Source organism: Epinephelus moara, chromosome 23, assembly GCF_006386435.1.
Source record: "Epinephelus moara isolate mb chromosome 23, YSFRI_EMoa_1.0, whole genome shotgun sequence".
In the NCBI taxonomy this organism is placed as follows: Eukaryota; Metazoa; Chordata; class Actinopteri; order Perciformes; family Serranidae; genus Epinephelus; species Epinephelus moara.
The window spans coordinates 9,404,593-9,424,232 of NC_065528.1; the positions used below are offsets into that span (position 1 = coordinate 9,404,593).

General features: G+C 40.4%; 1 protein-coding gene across 2 annotated transcripts in view; it reads left to right on the top strand.

Moving 5' to 3' along the window:
• net1 (neuroepithelial cell transforming 1) overlaps positions 1 to 19,640 on the top strand; it is a 48,273-nt gene that overhangs the window by 12,767 nt on the left and 15,866 nt on the right. The window contains exons 1-3 of one of the 2 annotated variants that reach the window (XM_050036182.1): positions 1,067 to 1,139; positions 1,514 to 1,577; positions 15,594 to 15,656. In XM_050036182.1, coding sequence (XP_049892139.1) covers positions 1,126 to 1,139; positions 1,514 to 1,577; positions 15,594 to 15,656 — 141 coding nt within the window. In that variant the 5' untranslated portion in view covers positions 1,067 to 1,125. Of the gene's footprint in view, positions 1 to 1,066; positions 1,140 to 1,513; positions 1,578 to 15,593; positions 15,657 to 19,640 lie in introns of those variants that run through there. The other variant, XM_050036181.1, reaches the window with a different exon arrangement.

Genomic DNA, 19,640 nt, shown 5'->3' on the forward strand with positions numbered 1-19,640 from the left:
TATGATACTTACACGTTTTGCTCAGCAAGATAATTAGTCTATAAACGAACTATACCACAGTCGCATGACTCAGTGTCGCCACAACGACAAGGCTATAAAGCCGTGTTCAATATGATGTAGTTCTGTAATTTTATTTAGCCACTTGTTAGCAACCGTCTTACTGACATATTTTATGAACAAAACGTAAAAGTCTCTTGTGTTAGCCACAGACCTTATTCCAGGCTTCTAACCAACAACCTATTCAAAAAAATCCATTGACTTTGAGACAGGGGAACCAGGAGTGCTAAAATGCTAACTCATTTCCAGGTTTCTGGACTTATTCCTGAACCGCTCTATGGTCTGGACAGACATGGATGTAAACTGTAACTTGACTGGTTGATGGAGGCATACAACTGCAAGCCAGTAATTCTAGTTTAAAACTAGTGGCATAAAAGTCTGCCTACCAGTGGTTTCCATTTTTTAAAAAAAGTTGAGGCTTTATGTTTTTATCAACAAGAAGTACAAAGATAAATGCAACAGGATACAGTCTTTTTCCACAGTGTGTGTCAAGACTCAGTTTCGTAAGCTGCACTGTTACTTAGCCTTGTACGGCAGTCATGAAACACAGTTCTGGCTGAAAATATTTCATGAAATAATGCTTCAATAAAAATCCAAATTGTTGGTATTAGACAGATCTTAAGTACTGCTTTGATGTTTTTCTTCTTGCTGAGTTACCATCCATTCACAGAGTGTGATTTGTTGTGTAATTGTCCTCAGTGTGGCCTTTTCCAGCAGAACCTTGTAATACTTTAATAATCACACGGGTTGAGGATAAGTTGTTTGACAGAGGAAGGAATCACAGTATGCGTGACTGGTTTGGGGGGGTGTTTAGTCCAGACAATCCCAGCATGGAGTCCCAAAAAAGGCAAAGCTGTCCCCTGAAAAAAAAAAAACCCAACAAAGAGAGACGTTTGGGCGATGTCCAAATCTTTGGGCGGGAAGGCGGTGTAGAATAAATGACTCCTCCTTCAAATCTGACAGGGGTCTTAGGTCTAAGGACAGTCATGTTCCCCTTCCCACCCTGACAGGGAGGGTCCTTATCTGTCAGTCCTGGTCTGAGCTGGAGGGCAGCGCTGTGGCTACACCATGCTGAGGCTGTGGTAGGTAACAGGAGGTGAATGTTTTCTCAGGACACCACTGAGTCACAGTTCCCCTCTTATCAACTTATGAATGCTTTATGCTCACTAAGTCATCAGCTTTACTCACTCTTTGTCTGGGACTTAAGGTCAGAGTGGACTCCACTGGTGGTTTAATTTGATCTGGTGCTTCTTAAATATTCTCATGGTTGCTTCTGAATCATGGTTGTTCACAGCAGTGGGTTTTGAGGGATTACCTTCTCTAATAACATTCAGGGCAAGGCTGCACACTCAGCAGTGCATCATACTCAACAGGCCCTACACATGTTGGTTTTTGTGGCTGAGGGTGCATTGTATTTCTGTTCTAATTGTGACCCTCCCCTCTGGTTGTTGTTCAGGTCACTGCGAAGAGGAAGCTCCTTCACCTTCCTCACCCCAGGACCACAATGGGACTTCAGTCTGGTAAGTACAGGCCTTTTGCAGATCATATTAGGCCACATGCAAGACACAGACATTGAATTTTGGAAGTTCATTGCTAATCAAAATAACCTACAGCAGAGTGCCGACCATCAGCGCTACCTGGAAGAAGGGAATAATATGTGCAAGGTGGTCCACAGCCTAGACAAAGTGCCAAGCAGCAAGAACATGACATTTCTGCTTTATTTACTTTTTATGAAATATACAGTACTTGCATGAGGTATGCATTTGTCATATATACATTTACTGTCTGCACATTTCTCTGAGATGGCTCCTGGCTGACTTCTGTCCTGTCGTGCAAAGTGGGAGTGCACTTGAGCACCGCTTCCCGTCTTAACAATGTGTTTTGGCTTTAAATCTCGCCTTGGAGTTTTCAACAAAGTCTCGGAAACGGTAGCCCTGTTCATTGTCACAGCGATGGAAGGCAGGTCCTTTGTTGGCCCTCAGCCACTTTAACCCCGATAAACACTCCAGACCCGAGGACAAATGTCTTATTTACTTTACGTCTTCACACTGTGAGCACGTTATGCATCTTGCTACATACAAAAATTCTTTATAATGCCAATCCCTGGGCAGTATTTGTGCTCCAGTGGTATGCCATAGACTCTGTATGTTTATTTCTTTTGGGGTGTGAAAGTGGGGAGAGACAGTGTTATAGAAACAAAACTCAGTGACTGCCCACAATAACAACACTTCAGGGCAAGATATAAACTCTGTGTGCAAAAACGCTGATATTTATATAAAAAAAAAAAAAAAAAAAAGTCAATAACAAAAAATACATGTGTTACGATATAAAGTGTACATTTAAAAGCCCTATACACCTATTTTCTCAGTCAACATCTTATCATGAGCTATGGGGGCCCTACAACACATTATTTTCTCCCAAGATTACGACAGTTCTGCTTATTTTACACAAGAGATTTCTCTGTTTGTGTTTTTCAAAGTGCTCCACTCAATGACTTGACGTGGGTGGGCCTCAACTGGAAAAAGGTGACGTTAAAAGGTGATTTCCTTGCACCAGTCAGGATTTAGCAACATTTGAGTCAAAGTCTGATGACAGTTGTTGGGGTGTCTGCATAATGTTGCAAGCACTGTGAATCAAACCACACCCACACAGTACTGATAAAGCAGATGAACTGAATTTTTGAAAAATAAACTTAACAGGTAATACCTTGCGATGTTTTTCCAAATTAAAGTTTGATTGTCACTTATTTAGTGATAAATATATATGAATAGGGATGTCCTGATAAAGTGTTTTTGGCCCTGATCCCAATAATAGTCCTTTTAATATTACGTATATGCAGACGCAAGTCTTGTATTTACCCTAATGTTGATCAAATATGTAGGCCAATATGACACATCCAAATAACAGCTGTAGCCTTCTAAATTTCACCCACCTTATTTTTTAAGAGCTACTTGATCCAAATACTGAAGGTCCTAAGTCAAATAATGTTTCACATTCATATACGCGCTGCAAAACCAGTAGGCTGAGGTCAACAAAACACAAATGAGTACAGTGAAGAAATAATTTTATTTGATATTACGTTATTAAAATAAGCCTGGATTAGCCCTTATACAGATCCCTAAGGACTGTCTGGGGACAAATCCCTAGTTATAAAGAAATACGATTTGAAATCAAGTTTTCAGGGTTTTTAATGTGTAAGTGAACATATGGATGTTGGGGCTACACAAGACAAGGAGAAACTGTTACAGTAACAACAATTACAGTAGCCCTTTTAACACAGAGATCGTGCTGCAACAAAGTCCTTTCTTTATGCTGCCTTTCCATTTTAACACAGAACCAAACAATGGCGGCATAATGCTGCTCCAGTGTGTGATTTTAGACAGCATGCGAGCATCACAGAAGCAAAGGAAATGTGACAGGCGTGACTTGTTACAAAACAGCGCCAGTCTCTTGTGTGACATACTGTATAACGTACGTATTAACAGCACTTTCTAAACAATAACAATGGCGAAAATGTCAATAACAATCATTTACCGTGTCTGTTATATGAAGGCTGATCTCATTCTCTGCTCGGAGGGTAAGGAGCTCCCGGACCTCATTGTTTTTCCAATTTGTGGACATTTTTGGCCGCTGTTCTTCTTCTTTGAGTTCGCTGCTAACTGCTATCAGCTACCGTTTAAATCTCTCAGGGGTTTGTCGAACGCACAACACATCATCAAAACATCATACCTGTGCCACCCATAATCCCGTCCTGCCGGCAGTTCTTTTTATACAGAACTGTGAGGCAGAATAGCGGCTTGAATGTCCTGCCTTGAAGAGGCAGTATAAAAAGGGTAGTGATTCTAGTATACATTTGTTTACAGGGAAATGCAGGGGAACTAGTCCACTTAACAAACAATCATGCTGACATATTAGCTTATAAATACTTTCTAAGGTAAGAAGTGTTTGTATGCACACCTTTGCAAATGAATGGATGTGTTGATACTGAATGAAAAAAAAAGATAGAACATTAGAATAAAAAAGTACAACAACTTTGACATTACTGAGTCACTTTAACCAGCCTGATAAACATATGTCTGAGTTTTAAGGGGGGGGGGGGGGATCAACAATAGGTTCATTGCACCAACAGAGGTTATATAACAGTGCTGGTTGGCACCAAGCAGCACCTGTAGCACTATTTGAGATTTACAGAGTTGTTGGCACTTGTTCTGTGACTTTTTTAGGTTAGTGTGATCTATAGCAGTATTGTTGTAAGTGTAGCACACATTTGAGAGTTATTGTCCTGTGTAGAGATCTGTCCATCCAAAGTCTTGAGTCTTGGCCTTGTTTCACTCAGGGCTTCTTAAGATCTGCGCCGGGATGCATAAACTACCTTAAGATGTAAACTTCAATTTGTCCACTATACAAAATATTTCCCGAAGGTGAGAAGTTCATTTGAGAGCGTTGCATAATGTCTCTTAGGTTGTCTCTTTGCCTAAGTGTTTAGACCAAGGCTTTCATAGCAGTAACAGTCATGTTTTATTTCACATCATCATAATAATCATAATCTAAAGTAAATTTAACCCAGTCATGTACAAACAAGCACATGTGGCAAGAAATAATGAACAAAATCAATGTGAGAAATCTCGCAGTGAGACAAACTGTAGAAGAGGTAATGAAGAGATGTGAAAATATTACTGTGACAGCAAGAAAGGAGATAACCAAACATCAACAAGAGTTGACAAAAACTGATGAGAATAAACATTATAGCTATGGCTAATATATGAGACAGTTATGTTAATGTTTGGCTTGCTAGCTACAAAGTTGCTTGTGCAAACTGTAATGCTACAATGCTGATAATTTAATAACTGTTAACTGCTAGCGTTGCAGGGTTAACAGCTGAAAGAACAACAGGTAGGACTAATATGCAGGCTATGCGGATGCCTTGCCACATTAACACATTGTTAAATCTAACAGAGCTGAACTAGCTTATGGTAGACATCTACTCCTTTTAAGAGATGACTTATGATTTCTTATGACTCATAGAGCCTGTTTTCGCCTGGTACTAACACGCGCTTTCCTGGTCCAAACAGAAATGCCGAGACACATCGTGGTTCACACGTGTATCTGTCATGCATCTCCAACTGACCACTTGTGTTCAGATTTCATTACTGCCTACTTCAATTACGGGAGAAGGTCAAAGGGCCCCACACACAGCTATAATGTCCACACTCTAGGTAGCTGCTTGACATATTAGTGGTTGTGTCAGTACAGCTGGAGGTATCGCTGTCTGCAGAATTCAACACGTCTCCTTCCTTATGGCAAAATGATGGACGGTTTTGCAAGACTTCATCCAATTTGTTGTAAAATGGGCAAGTTATAGAGCGTTAGCGCCTGCATTGATGACATTAATTTTAGCTCCATGTTAAGTGAATAAACATGTTTTCAGATAGCATTAATGCTCGTTTGCCTTAATGACACAGTTTACACATTTTTATGACTGCTGTTTTGTTAAATCAGAGTTCTACTGAGTGAAACATAACACTGATTTCAACAGAATACCTCAATAATGTCAGTAATATAAAGTACTGGTTTGGTGTTTAAGGTCCAGTTCAGATTTGTAGAGATTTTGAAGATAGTCAGACAGTGTATACTCTTCAAGGGCCAATAAATAGTTTCCATGTCCCTGAGGGTCCGCTTTGGTCTACGTGACATAAATGTCATCTTCCTCCCATGTCCATGAGAGTCCATACGGACAAACTCTTGATCCAAACTCCAGTCCAGTCCAAAACAGTGTGTTTCAGTCAGTGGCAGCCGACTAACCACAGTGAAGAGAGTTTTAAGTTGGATATTTGAGAGACATTTACCCCGGACCCAGTAGCTTTGCTAGTGTCACTGTCTCCCGACGTTGGCAGCAGAAAGACAGTAAACTCACCTCCTGGCCCTCCCATTTACTGCTGGGGGCTGATGTGGATAGAACCGCATGCATGTCTGCGTGACCGCAGCCGTCCATTGACGTCCAATACTCAAAGCATGTCCAAGCCTTAAAATGTCCGAGCCATAACATTGCTCATAGTGTCCAGTGGGTTTTCCCCGGCCCCAAAAAATGCGTTTTTGTATCTCCCCCGCCTTTCCAATCATCACAAATTCAGCCATTTTCATTTGTTCCACAGATTATTTCACTTTAAAGAGACTATGAGTCCCTTGAATTTTCTGAGGCAAATGGTCACTGAGGCCCTTTTATCAATGCATAAGAAAATACTTAAGTAGCTAAGGGCAAACAAGTAATCAAAGGGTTTTCCTTTACAACATCCTTAGGAAATCTTTTTGCAACATTTTTTAAGGCATCCTTAGGTGAAATTAAGGGGCAGCCGTAGCCAAAGTGGTTTCGTGCAACCAGAACTGGAGCCCCTGTACTCAATCTTCATAGTAATCGCCAGCCTTAATCCTCATACCTTGGTTTCAGAGTGCCATCAGTGGAGTGAAAACTATAAACTTGGCTCTACATTCCAGCCCAGCTTTCCCTTTGGCAGCTCCAAACACTGAGCCTATATCTTCATCTAATACCTCGCTAAGGGACCGTGATGACTGTTCTTATGTGGCTCCCTCATGGCTGAACAAGGCCTGTTCATGTAGCCAGGGACCAAATGCTGGATAAAGGAAATCCAGCCTGCTCCGATTTCTTATCCCCCCTCCTATCAGAGAAACATAATGGCCTACAAACCGCTGCTCCCTCTAATAGACTGGCCTGCTTGTGGTTTACAGTCGGCCTTAAATGAGACGAGCTGATTAGAAACAGAAAAGAACGAGCAGATTAGACAGTGAGCAGCATGACGAGTGTGGAGGCATTTCAGGGTTTACAGCTGCCTGAAACACAATCCATCGCTCATGTGAAGGCCGAGGACGAGGAATAAAAGCGGGGTTAGAAAAAGAGAAGGCCAACAGCTCTTTATCTCGTGCCAGCCTGCTGCCTTTGATTTGAAAACATGGTACGCTTAGCTCATACACCAAACCATGTGGACCTCGTTAGCTCAACCTTTCAATTTACTCCCCCCATTTTATCTGTCATTTATAAATCTATCAAACAGCAAGCGATAAAAGAATCCTGGAAGTGTCTTTGTCTCAGTGCCCCTCTTATCTCAACCTTGCCACTTTAAGCTTGAAGGTTTAGCCAAGTCTTTGGGCTTTGAAGTGGTTAGGGGAGATTTTTTTTACCTCTGTCTAGGGCTGGGGGAGGGATAGGTATAGGTGGGGGTGTATTTGCCCCCAGGAAAATCTTGGAAGCAGGCGAGGCGAGCATTCCCCGGGCGCTTGGTGCATTCTCTCAGACTACATCAGGTACAAGGCCTCAAGGGGTTTTCTGTCACGCCAAGAATGTGAGTCAGGTTTCCAACCCAATGCCAAGGTGGAGCAGATCAAACCAGACTGCCTTTTGGTGGAATGTGAAGGTAATTAACAACAGTGAGAGTCAGATTCTGAGCTTTCTGTATCATCAGGCAACAAGTTCAGGCGGCCAGAGATGTCAGCTTCAAGAGTGGCCTGTCTGATAAGTAGCATTCCAGACCAGCTTTAATCAGATGATGTGATTTAATGTGGCTGTCAGCTGCCGAGTCGCGTCAGGCTTTTTCATGCAAACATTGATAATTATTGTGGGAAGGCCTTGCCCATATAAACAGCAATTTATATTCAAACTAAGACCGATTTCTTAAACCACTGACTGTCTGAAGATTCCTCAGCATTCCACAGAGATGGGGATTTATATCACTGAACCCTTGATAACACGCAAATGCATCTAACGTGCTGCTCCCCAGTGGCCATTCATTCATTCCAATAAGAGAACCCAGTACAGCTGTATCATCCCTCTGCAGATACAGATACACTTTGATGTTACATTGCAGCTGTTCAGTGTTTTGGATTCATGCCTCTTAATAGTTGCTAACACGTGTCAAGTAAAAGAAAATTGTTTGGCTGGTTTTACGAGTTCTTTGTGATGTTTTGCAGGCTTTTGACAGGGATCATAAATGTATGTTGTAATGCTGTAGTTAGTGACCATAACTGATCAGGCTTATCTCACGGAAACACAAAATCCATGTGTTTCGAACATGCACTTTGCAACTGCATGAATGCATTATATATGAAATATGACTTGTCCTTCACTTTCCCTTGTTACTGTGTTTAAAGCAGCTCTGTAGAGAGTGGGATATAACTTATTAAGTTGTGCAGTACACAGATCGGTCAATGCAATCCAATTCTCAGTCACTCCAGGATTTTGTGTTGCTTTTGGAGATTGCTGCAGACTAAAATCTCACAGCAGCTTTTCTTAAACACTAAGATGCATGTTGCAATGTTTGTAGACATTTTTTTTTGCAATGAAAATTATTGAAGCAAGTGAAAATTGCAAAAATAGTTGCAATTTTTTTTGTGTATGTAATTCATTAAAACTTGAAGGCAACTTGTTCCACTGAGAATATCACGGGAATTTTCTGAGTTCTCTGATTAGTGTGAGTTACCACTGATCATGCATATTTAAAAGAACTCACCTCGATTCTTTCAGCACATGGAACAGATGGATGCAACAGCCTCTGTCATGGTGATTTGTCTGTTGTCAGTGTGTTAAAGCCATTCTCTGGGTGTGTGTTTGTGGTAGACAAGTGATTGTCAGTTGATGAGTTTCATTTGTGTTCCACCAAAATGTTGCATGCGGTGCAAAATAGGTTACCCCCACTTTCATGCAGAGCACAAGGGAATTGCCTTGCATGATTTTTAGCAGTAATTTTTGTAGGTATATGTGAGACATCCATGCTGCATGTCTGTATCTTAACAACCAGAAACAAGGAAGTGAGTTTGGTGATTTGTAAAAAAGTTGCAGTGATTGGCGAAAAATTGCAAGGTTGCACAGATTTCAAAAAGACTAGTTGAATTTGTGTCATTGTGGAGGAGCTGAGCTGATTTCTGGATGACATTACAACCAAAGTTAAGTCTGGTTCAGTGTTTTTCATCTGCATCTGAATTGTTGCATCTGAATCAACTGGCTGCATTTTTTTTTTTTTTTGTCTCCCACACAGAGCCTGTTTCTACCTGGTATTAACATGCATTTTGAGTGATTCGATTACAAGTGGACAACTCTAACTTTGTCTGTTTACACCTGGCATTAGAATTTGTCTTGTCTCTCCCACTTTACTATATTCAAATAAAATGATAGCCTACTTCATCTCATTTACCATCTTTAGGAGACTATTGCTGCAGGACTGTGAGCTCTGCGCTGGGGACAGTTGGTGAGAGTCTTCACAAATAGTGACAGGACTTATTGTTAAGAAGAAAAATAACACAGAATGACATAAAAATACAAGAGGCCTTATCTGTAAGTCCTGCACTTTATTGACTCCGTAAGTGTTAGTGCTGAATTTCAAAGTGCCATCCATTTAGAGGTGGTAAAATTTAAACATTTTGTGATGTAAATATCTCACCTTATACTTTATTTTCTGTTGGCTTTACTGACAGCTGGCTTGCTGCATTAACATGCAAAACATAGTGCCCACTGCCCACCCTCCTCTGGTCTTTACTGGTTAGTAGGGGTGTAACGGTACACAAAAATCTCGGTTCGGTACGTACCTCGGTACACAAGTCACCGTTCGTTTTTTTTCGGTACAGTAATGAAAAAAATAGACAACTATTAAATATCTTTTACTTATTGGTAACCTTATTAAAACATACCACCACAGCAGTTAACTCTTTTTACACAATTTTTGAATGAAACAAATATATATAAAATCCTGCTTTTTCACATTGTTTGAATGAAAATAGAAATATAAAAGTGAAAAATAAAATCCTGCTGTTTTTTTAACACATTTTTTGAATGAAAAATATAAATATACATTTCTGCTTTAACAGTTTTACTCAATTAAAATAAAAAGTATAGTGCAGCTGGTCAGCTTTAAAGCCTGCTCAGATTCAGTTTTACTAGGAACTTACTTAGCTTTCCCACTTTGTTAAAGTGCAGTAAACAAAACATGCTTATATCTAAAGTGCAGCTTAAACAATTTTACTCAACTCCAATGGCGTTGGTTATTTCTTTAGCGCGATGGTCAGGGAAACGCTCTTTCTTTTTAAACGACGACGATATCGTAGTTTGCACCAGATTGCTTTTTCTAGTCGTGCCGGTTAACGTTCAAACTCGGGTGGTGTCGCTTTAGATGCGTTAGCATGTTAGACGTGTTTCCAAGTACATACCCGACCGCTGTTCTGCAGTGTCGGCACACTGCTTTTGTCTTGTCAACTTGTTTATTTCCATCTTCGTATTTTACCCTGAAACCAAAGTGTTCCCAAACGGAGGACTTAAGGTTTGCGGGTGGGTCTTCAGGTTCGTCAGGCTCACTTGCCATGTTGTCAAAATGCGAGAATGCGCTGCACAAAGTGAAAGCGGAGATTTACGGTCGGACTCAGTTCGTCACTCAATTATGTCCGTCGGGGAACTAGATATTTTAAATGGTTCGGCTCGCAAAAACGGAATTAAAATAAAACAAAATAAAATAATATCCTGTGCCCAATAATTAGGTACAGGGTCGTGCCGAACCGAAAGTCGCGTACCGAACAGTTCGACACAAATACATTTACCGTTACGGCCCTACTGGTTAGCGATCCTTGGTTTAGGTTCATTCACACCTGTACTCAGAGCTGTCCACTTCTGATCCGATCACCCAGGACACATGTTTAACCAGGTGTCTGGTCAGTCTGAACACTGATCTACATAAGGCCATTGTAGAGGTTTGGATGCTTGTGTACTCTGTCAGCAGACCAGCTCATAGTGTTACTGTCATTTACATGTGACTATGGTGGGGCAGAACAATGGCCGTGCGTGTTTGATTTGCATTTGCATTTGATTTGCAAACACAAATGAGTCTTGCTCTTTGTTTTAATGTTTCTTTTTATTTCTCCCTTTCTCCCTCCAACTTTTCTGTGTCCATATAGTAAATATTTGTCTTCCTTTTCACCAAACTCTATGAGTTAAATATTTCTTGGCTCGTTTGGCTCAGGTCTCATCTAGGCCTGGGTCAGAACGAGCAGCTTGTCAGGTCAAAGAATGGATTTTTCTTTGAACACTCAGCCCATGATGTCATGGTAATATGAAACTGTGATATTGTTTGAATCTGGCAGACAGAAGAACAAGCCTCTATGAGCAGGCTGTTATCCAAAGACAGAAAAGCAAAACCCCTCATTTTCTGTCTGAAAGTGTTGAAACTTGTTTGTAGTGTTTGTGGCTGTTCATTATGGCTGCTGTGTTTATGTTGTCTGTGTACATCATCATCCTTTTATGTAACATACAAATCTGTCAGTCTCTCCCCAGATGAGTAACTGAGTAACCAGGCCCAGGTCGCGACACTTTCTATAGCCTGAGTGTGTGTGTAATGAGCAGAGAGGGGGGGTCGTGTTTGTTGAGTCAGAGTATTTACGAGGAGCCCAGCCCACCATTTGAACAAGTCGCTGCTTGGAGTGTGTTATTCCATCTGTGAGCTGCTGACGGAGGGATTTCCAAAGGTGGCAGGAACAGGATGGCTAATTTTCTTCTCCTTTACCCTGCCGTGTCTGTTTTTGCACAGAGATTACTCTCGTGTCATTTTTATCTCATGTGTAAGACCCGAGCTTAAGGCAATATTTAACTTGGAGTGAGCATTCACACTTAGCACGCACACCTCATGGACAATAAGCTGCGGACTTCAGCTGACCTGCTGATCTGTACCCACAACCACTGTTCCGGCTTTTCTTAGTCTCAGTTGACGTTTTCATAACCTAGTCTGATTGTTATTCTCCTCATCTATATAAAAATCCTGCACATAAACACAAATACTGTCTAATCAGCAATGTAAAAAAAATGTAGCTATGTTCTGCAAAGAGCTGGTACAAAACATGTTTACCTGGGGAGGCCTTGGTATTGAACCTCACAGTGTACTAGTAGTTGTAGGTTTTGTACCTCTGGACCAAAAGCGAATGCCACAGCCCATTTTCGTGGTTTCCTCTGGTCATGTAGCACCAATTTTAAAAGTTTGTTTCTCTATAGACAGCCTAGTTTTATGAAAATACCATCTTTCCAGCAGTGAAATACTTATTTGATAGTGGAGGCACCTGAAGTAAAGTATAGCATTGTTACCCCGGAATAAATGTATTAGAGTTTTATAAAATATAATATGAGCCATGTTAAGCTTTGGGAAAAACACTTATTTAGTAATGCCTAGCTCATACTACCTGACTTTAGCTGTGATTTTCTACTCACCGACAGTTTTTGAAGGCAGCTTTTCAACAAAAGCCCCCCCAGGCAAATCAGCACTCTGTTCTGTGAAGCAGTGTTTGATGCACTTACACAGAGATCCTGCTACAAGGCTGCAACAAAGTCCCTTCCATATGCGGCCTTTGGATTTTCCTACAGAACAAAGCAACAGTAGCATCATGTTGCTGCAGTGTGTGATTTTAGACCGAACGCCATCATCCCAGAACCAAAAGCGGGGTGACGGGCTTGACACACCTGTGCATACAGATATCGTTTTGGCACTGTTACTACCTCCAATGTTGGCTTAAAGGCAAGACAACTATGTCCCCATGTTCCACGATTGTACCTTTTAAACAGAACAGTGAGGCAGCGTAACAGCGTGAAATTCCCACCTTGAAGAGGCAGTGTAAAAGGAGATAATGAGGAAACAGGCTATTTTGTGAACATGTGTGCCAATGATAGGTAAAAAAAAACCCTAGTGTCCATCTAGTGTCACTTTGCATGTGTGTTTTTGTGACAGCACATACTATGGAGACCAGAATAATTCCTCCTGGTGAAAACTTGTAGCGTGTGACCTTCTGTCACCGGTCAGTCATGTAGTGTGACACAACGATTTCAGGACTCCCAATTACAAGGCAACAAGTTGTGTAATGTGAAAAGTGCATCAATGTGACGACTTTGTAAGTCCTGTAGTGTCAGTCTTGGAGCTTGTCAGATATCAGTCTGATGCAATAAAGCCTCTGGAAGTAACACTATTTTGGGAGATCCAGTGTAGAAAGTGAATATCCGGGCCAAGACTTCCTCTTTCATGCGCCGCACATTGTTAACAGTTCGATTTTCAGCTTGAAACAGGCCCAGACATAATTTTGGCCAATCTCTATAAACAGATATCTGCACATGAATGCAGATCAATAAGACAAAAGGTAATTAAAAGCTATAGGGCTGACCCAAAAGCTGTGAAGCTTCAATCATTACTGTAAATAGTAGTTATCCAACAATATTCATTATGCATTAACATTAATCATTTAAGTTATTCTTACATCAAGTGTCCAGAATGATATCAAAATTTGCGCAGATGACCCCCAAAAGTCAAGGCAGATACGCCAAAGTAAACAGGTATGTCACAAATCCACAATGAGCTCGGCAAATTACTTGGAAACCGTAAGCAACGGCTCACCAGAACCAAACAAACCAAACCAGATTGCTTCTAATGCCAAAATCCTTCTCGTAGCCCACAGATTCTGCATACATATGCAGTTATTTGTTTATATAGACTAGTGTGGCATGAACGAGGCATAAGTGAGACGATGCAAATTGCTCCTCAGGAAAAAATTGTGTTTCAAATTTGAATTTGAATTGACTGTTCAAAGCACTATCTAGTAAATGCATTGATGTGCCAGGATCTGTCTGATTGGGTTCAACAGCTGTTTGATCAATCACACTGGACATTAACTTCACAGTAATTAATCAGAGCAGCACATTGCAGTAGTGCAAATAAAGACAGTCTCCTGAATTTTTACAACTTTGGAAATCAAGAGATACTTGAGAGTTGACCAACAGGGTCTATATCGGGTTTTCCAGGGGAACCACTGCAATATGATATGAAAATGACATGTTTCGATTATTCGGTTATTTTGTCAATACTGCCCACCGTCAATGGCTTATGTAGGCATAATTACGTGAAATGATGGAACCCATGTTTAATCTAATCCATCTGCTGTTGGTCCAAAGATTATATCAGGAAAATCGTATTTATTCAAACTAATTTTGTTAGTAATGACAGTTAGCTAGAAATAGGGCTAGACAATATGAGGAAAATATCACAATGTTTTCGACCAAATACCTCAATATCAATATTGAGACAATATTGTAGGGTTGACTATTGGTGCTTTCACAAAGTGTTTACAATGAGATTTTTGCTAAATAATCATCAGTAATGTAGATATAATGACAAAGTTGGTGTATGCATATAATATAACAGCAAGAACAGTTTGGCAAGCTCAGAAAATTACATCACTTTACTGTAATTCAGCCTCTAAAACCAGGAGAAGACAACACTTACCGTATTACAATATACAAAAGATAAGACGATAACTACTTTCAAATGCAGATATTGATATGATATTGATATAATATTGATAAATTGCCCAGCCCCAGCTGTTAGCTTGTCAGTCTATTTCTTAGCTAGCTGTAAAACCATTGGTGAAACCTCTCTGCTGTGCTCAGCTGTGACGCTGAATAAAAGGTTGCTGTGAAGTGAATTACACAATCTTGTCTTATTTGCAGCTCTGCCTCCTATTGAGATGCAATCAACTTTAAACATCCCTTACCATTCATTGCTGTGTTAAGGTTAACAGTCACAACACCACCTGAAATGCATGCAAGGGGGAAATATTTAAAGCTGTCGAGTAGAAATAGTTGAGCAGATAGCTCTAAAGTTTTTACGGATGTGGGAAAACAAACAGTTTCACCCGTCAGAGAGGAAATACCTTACACCAACACAAACAAACACACAGCTCAGTCATTCATCGTCAGCCACCCCTGACCATTATGTGTCCATTTTGGCCCTCCTCACCTCGCTGGTCAATCAGGTCTTGACGTCCTGTGTGTCCAGCCAGAAGCAGTCTGGCCTCCATGGTTAATGGAGCGCAGTAACAGAGCCCCAGGGGTCCCAGAGGCCACCAGTGCTCCTCAGGGCTATTACAACCCTCAGCTTCAGCAGGCCAGACTGCTGTTCTCACCTGCTAACTAAACTGACTCTCCCTGCCTACTGTCAGTCCACATGCAGGTGTTAAAGTGTCCTGCTGCCTAATTAACCATTTCCTGTTCCCAAGAGGACCTCCAGCAGTGTCTAGTCTAGCTTTACAATGGAGCTAAGGGGGCAATGAGCATAATTGGCCTAAAGTACGAGCAGGGATTTGGGTGGCCATAAATCGCTTTTCATGATAGTCTCATATTGGCACCCAGACAAAGATGTGTATTCCGGCATACAGTGAAGAACATATACTGATGTTACTGAATGGAGCTCCAAGAATTTGAGAAATGTTTGCCCATATTCCCAGTCTGAGATCATTTTGTATACAAAGTTTGGCATAGAGCACAACAACTTAAAATGCTACTATAGACCTGGAGAGGAAAATCCTCTTCTGTTTAGAGTGTTTATTCCAGACTTCCAGACTTTTGTAAGTGTCTGAGTCTTCGTCACACTCTAAGAATGTTTAATGACACATCAACACGTTCCAGTGATGCATGTTGAATTTTCCAGCTAACATCCTATCTGCTCATCTCTCCACAGAAGAGGAAACGCAGAGAGAAGGATGACGGTGACGCAGTCAGCCTCTGCAGCTTTGACTTCAAGGTAAATCACATCAGCAGACATTCAGTTTCATTTCCAGTTAGAAACACCAGGGCTTTCCACACTCTCATGCAAAGAAGAAAAACTGTGTTTTAGAGAAAACCCTTGGTAAGATTTTTTTGAAAGCTTTTGTAATGGTGTTTTATAGAAAGTAGAAACTCACAGTAGGGAAAGTGAAACCTATGCATTTGTAGGAATTAATCATGTTTTGTTTGCTAGGACCCCTTTGTCATGCGTCAAAGACCCCTGTGTCTGTAAAGCCATCTTTGAGAACCAGTGAATGGGCTCTGCATGTTCTTCTTTGTCATGAAGTCACAGCGGATTCAAAGATTCACCTATAAACCATTCATTTTATTTCACAAAATTATAAATTTAGAACAAAGCCATTATATCCAAAATTAGAGCCAATTCAGGCATTTTTAATGGCCTAACATTTTACAGTAGTAGGCCCAATTGCAACAGGCCAGTAGAACAGTTGCTTTGCACAAAACAGCTGGCTTGTTATAATGGTGTCCTATCCAATACAAACTTAAAGGAATACTTCACCCGTAAAATGACCATTTGTATATCAATTACTCGCTGTGTGTAATGTTGAATTTGTAAAGAAAACTTTGTTTTTCGCGCACGCCTCCACGATGAACAAAGAATCCAAAAAAGTCAAACATTCTCCATTAATTAAAGTAAATGGGGTCAACGTTTACAATAGCAAAACTATTTCAACACATTGGTTTACAAACTCTCACACAACTCATGCAGTATAATCCAAGTGTCATTTATCCAGTCATATGCTCAGTGCTTCCTAAACATATGCATTTTTGCTAAAAAACATGATTAAGAACACGGCAGCATAAACACTCTCACGCACGTCCCAGTAGTGTGCCTAGTGGAGCTCATACGCACACACATGTCCCGGCACGCTACTCAGAGGTGGAAGTGTTTTATTTTGTAAAGTTTTAGTGAAAATACATGCGTTTGGGAAGCACTGACCACACAACTGGATAAATAAGACTTGGATTACACTGCACGAGATATGTGAGAGTTTTTAAATGGATGTTTTGATATGGTTTTACTGTTGTTAAACATGGTCCCCATTTACTGTGTTTTCAGTTGTTATGTTTGTCTTTTTTGGATTCTGCGTTCACCATTAAGGCATGCGAGAGAAACAAAGTTTTCTTCATGATATTAATGTCGGTAATGAGTAATGACCACGATGAGTAATTAATGTACAAAGGTCATTTTGCAGGTGAAGTTTTCCTTTAAGGATTTCTTAGTTTAATCAGTTTTCATGCAGTTGATCAAGCAACCCTGCTTTCCTACCGCGTTTGAAAGCTGGTTCCTCTGCCATAGAAACACTACATCAGAATAAAAGGGCTGTATATATATGCTATAATATGCTATACTTCAAAATTATGTTTAAATTTGTTATTTTTCTCTAACAAAGTTCTTCCACACACTTGCCATACCCTTACAATCCACTCAGCATGAATCTAAGTCCCAGTAGTAGTCCCATATTTTTTTAATGATGTTTCCTCATTCACATCATTATTAACAATGAAATAAAAATGAACCCACAAATATTTTTTATTGTAAATCTATAGGGTTTTTTTTTAATTAGCATTAATGAGCCATGATCAAATAACTGTTTATACATCTTGTTAAATCATCTGTTGGGCTTTATTGAATGTGAGTAAACTTGGAGAGGAGAGGAAAGTATTGCCACGTGTCAAAAACCAAAAAATGATACAAAGACTTTATTTTAAATTATTTTATTTCATGGAAAACTTTTGTACAATCCAGACTGCAGCACATCCAGAACAGTTATATGAATCTGTGCCAGAAGTCTGTGCTGTAGTCCACCACACTGTCTGCAATAGGCTCCAACTACAAACCAGAGGTTTTTATTTGTCTTTCTGCAGGCTACAGAACACTGTGCATTATAGTGTGTGAGCAAACAGGTTTTTTGTTTTGGGTGACATAAACAAGAAAAAACATAAGGATAACCAAACAAACTGGTTTGACACTTAAACCAAAAGGAAACATAGTCACAAAGAGCTTTTGAGAGGCTGATTGGATGACAGCGGCTGTCTGACAAAATCTCAGCGGATAAGAGATTGGATCAGTCATGGCAGATCCAGGGTTGTTTTTTCTCTTATTATATCATTAACTGTAATAAACAAAGTGTTTATTTTCGGACCAAAAGGGTTTTTTGGGGGGGGAATTTTTCCTTATCCGCTGTGAGGGTCCAAAGGACAGAGGGATGTCGTATGCTATAAAGCCCTCTGAGGCAAATTGTGATTTGTGAGATCGGGCTTTGTAGATAAAAGAAATTGAATCGTGTGACCAGAAGTTGCTCCAAAATGTTGTTTCTGCAGGGTTCTAGACACGTGTAGTAAAATATATAAATTCCATTATCTACACTCTTGTTTGTTACTCTTGTTTGTTGTGTTGTTAAGACACATCTGATAGCAACCATGTTGCGTAACTAAAAACTGATGGCCATATCTGATGTGTTGCTGTATCTGGAGTCATTTTAGAGCATATCATCAAAATGACTAAGCTTATCACAGAGATACATCTAGATAAAGCTTGTGTTTTTCTGGTGAAGAGCCCATTGAGGTCTGCTGTAGGATCTCTAAATTGAAGAACCTGCTTTGGAGTAACTGAAAGGCGGGACTGGCTGGGTTGGAAAATACACCTCATTTGGTGTGTGGGTGTGAAATGAGCACATATGCGAACAAAGATCTGTCAGTGCTATTTCTATGAAGGATGATTTCGTCATAACTGAACACAGTTAGCTTCAGGCACATTTCACCTTTTTACTAGCAATGCAGCTGATCTGAATGACAGTGTTCTGCATGTACAAAGCAGACTGTTCTTATGCACTGTTAGTATGCATATCTGCGAAAAGTAATGCATCAGAATTCATATATAACCCACATAATCGTGAAGGCTGCAATAAGTTGATTAATGTGCCGACAAGAGTAAAGAAGGAAGTAGTATAAAGACCGAAAAGTCTTTGTAAGGATGCAGCATGAGGAATGGTGGATAGGTCAAACAAACACAGGACTTTTCCCCAGGACATGTTCATGTTCCGTGTGAAACAAAGTACGCCATCACGTTACTTTGAGTGTAACTTTACCTTAAATATGTAATGTGACAAAGCCCAACCATGATTCTTTTCCCAAACCTAACCTACGTAACTTAACTTTCCTCAACCTAACTTGCATAACTTACGTAACTCATGATTCTTTTTCTAAGCCTAGCCTAACCAGATACATTGACAGTGTCTCAAACTTGACTAACTTCATTTCAGATCTTATTTTTTGGTTGCTCTCACTCTTCTTAGAAATATTTGGGTATAAAACTCCTCTCGTGCTGAGGGTGCAAACAGTTTAGAGCCAACCGGTGGCCTATCTCCATCTATTCTGACTCCATACAGGCTGTTTTTGTCCTGCGCCCACATGAGAGGGATTAGCGGAGATGTACAGCCTGGACTTCTGTAACCAGTTGGATCAGTTGCTCTGATTTAAGTAAACAAAGCTTTAACAGTGTTGTGGAGAGTCCTGGGGGCCACTCCTTGATTCATATCAGAGCAGCGCTCAGTGTGCTGCTCTGACTTTCTTCTCCTCCAGCGCAGTCTAATCCCTGCACTTTCTGTTTAACATTCAGAGGCAGTTATAGTAGAAAACCATATGGCTGATGGTATGCTGCTGTTCTTTGGTTCAGAGCTGCAAGAAATGGTCTTTGAACGCAGTTCTTTTACAGTATCTCATTTTTGTGTCATGCTTAATAACATTTGCCATGATTAGGGCCGCAACAAACAATTACTGTCCTTATTGATCAGTCTGCAGATTTATTTTCCATCACAATTTCTCAGAGCCCAAAGTAGCATCTTCAAAAGTAATTTTGCCTGAGCAACAGACCCAAACCTGTAGACTATGACATTAGTACTCTCCAGATGTAAACTGTGGCTATAAGCCTGCCATT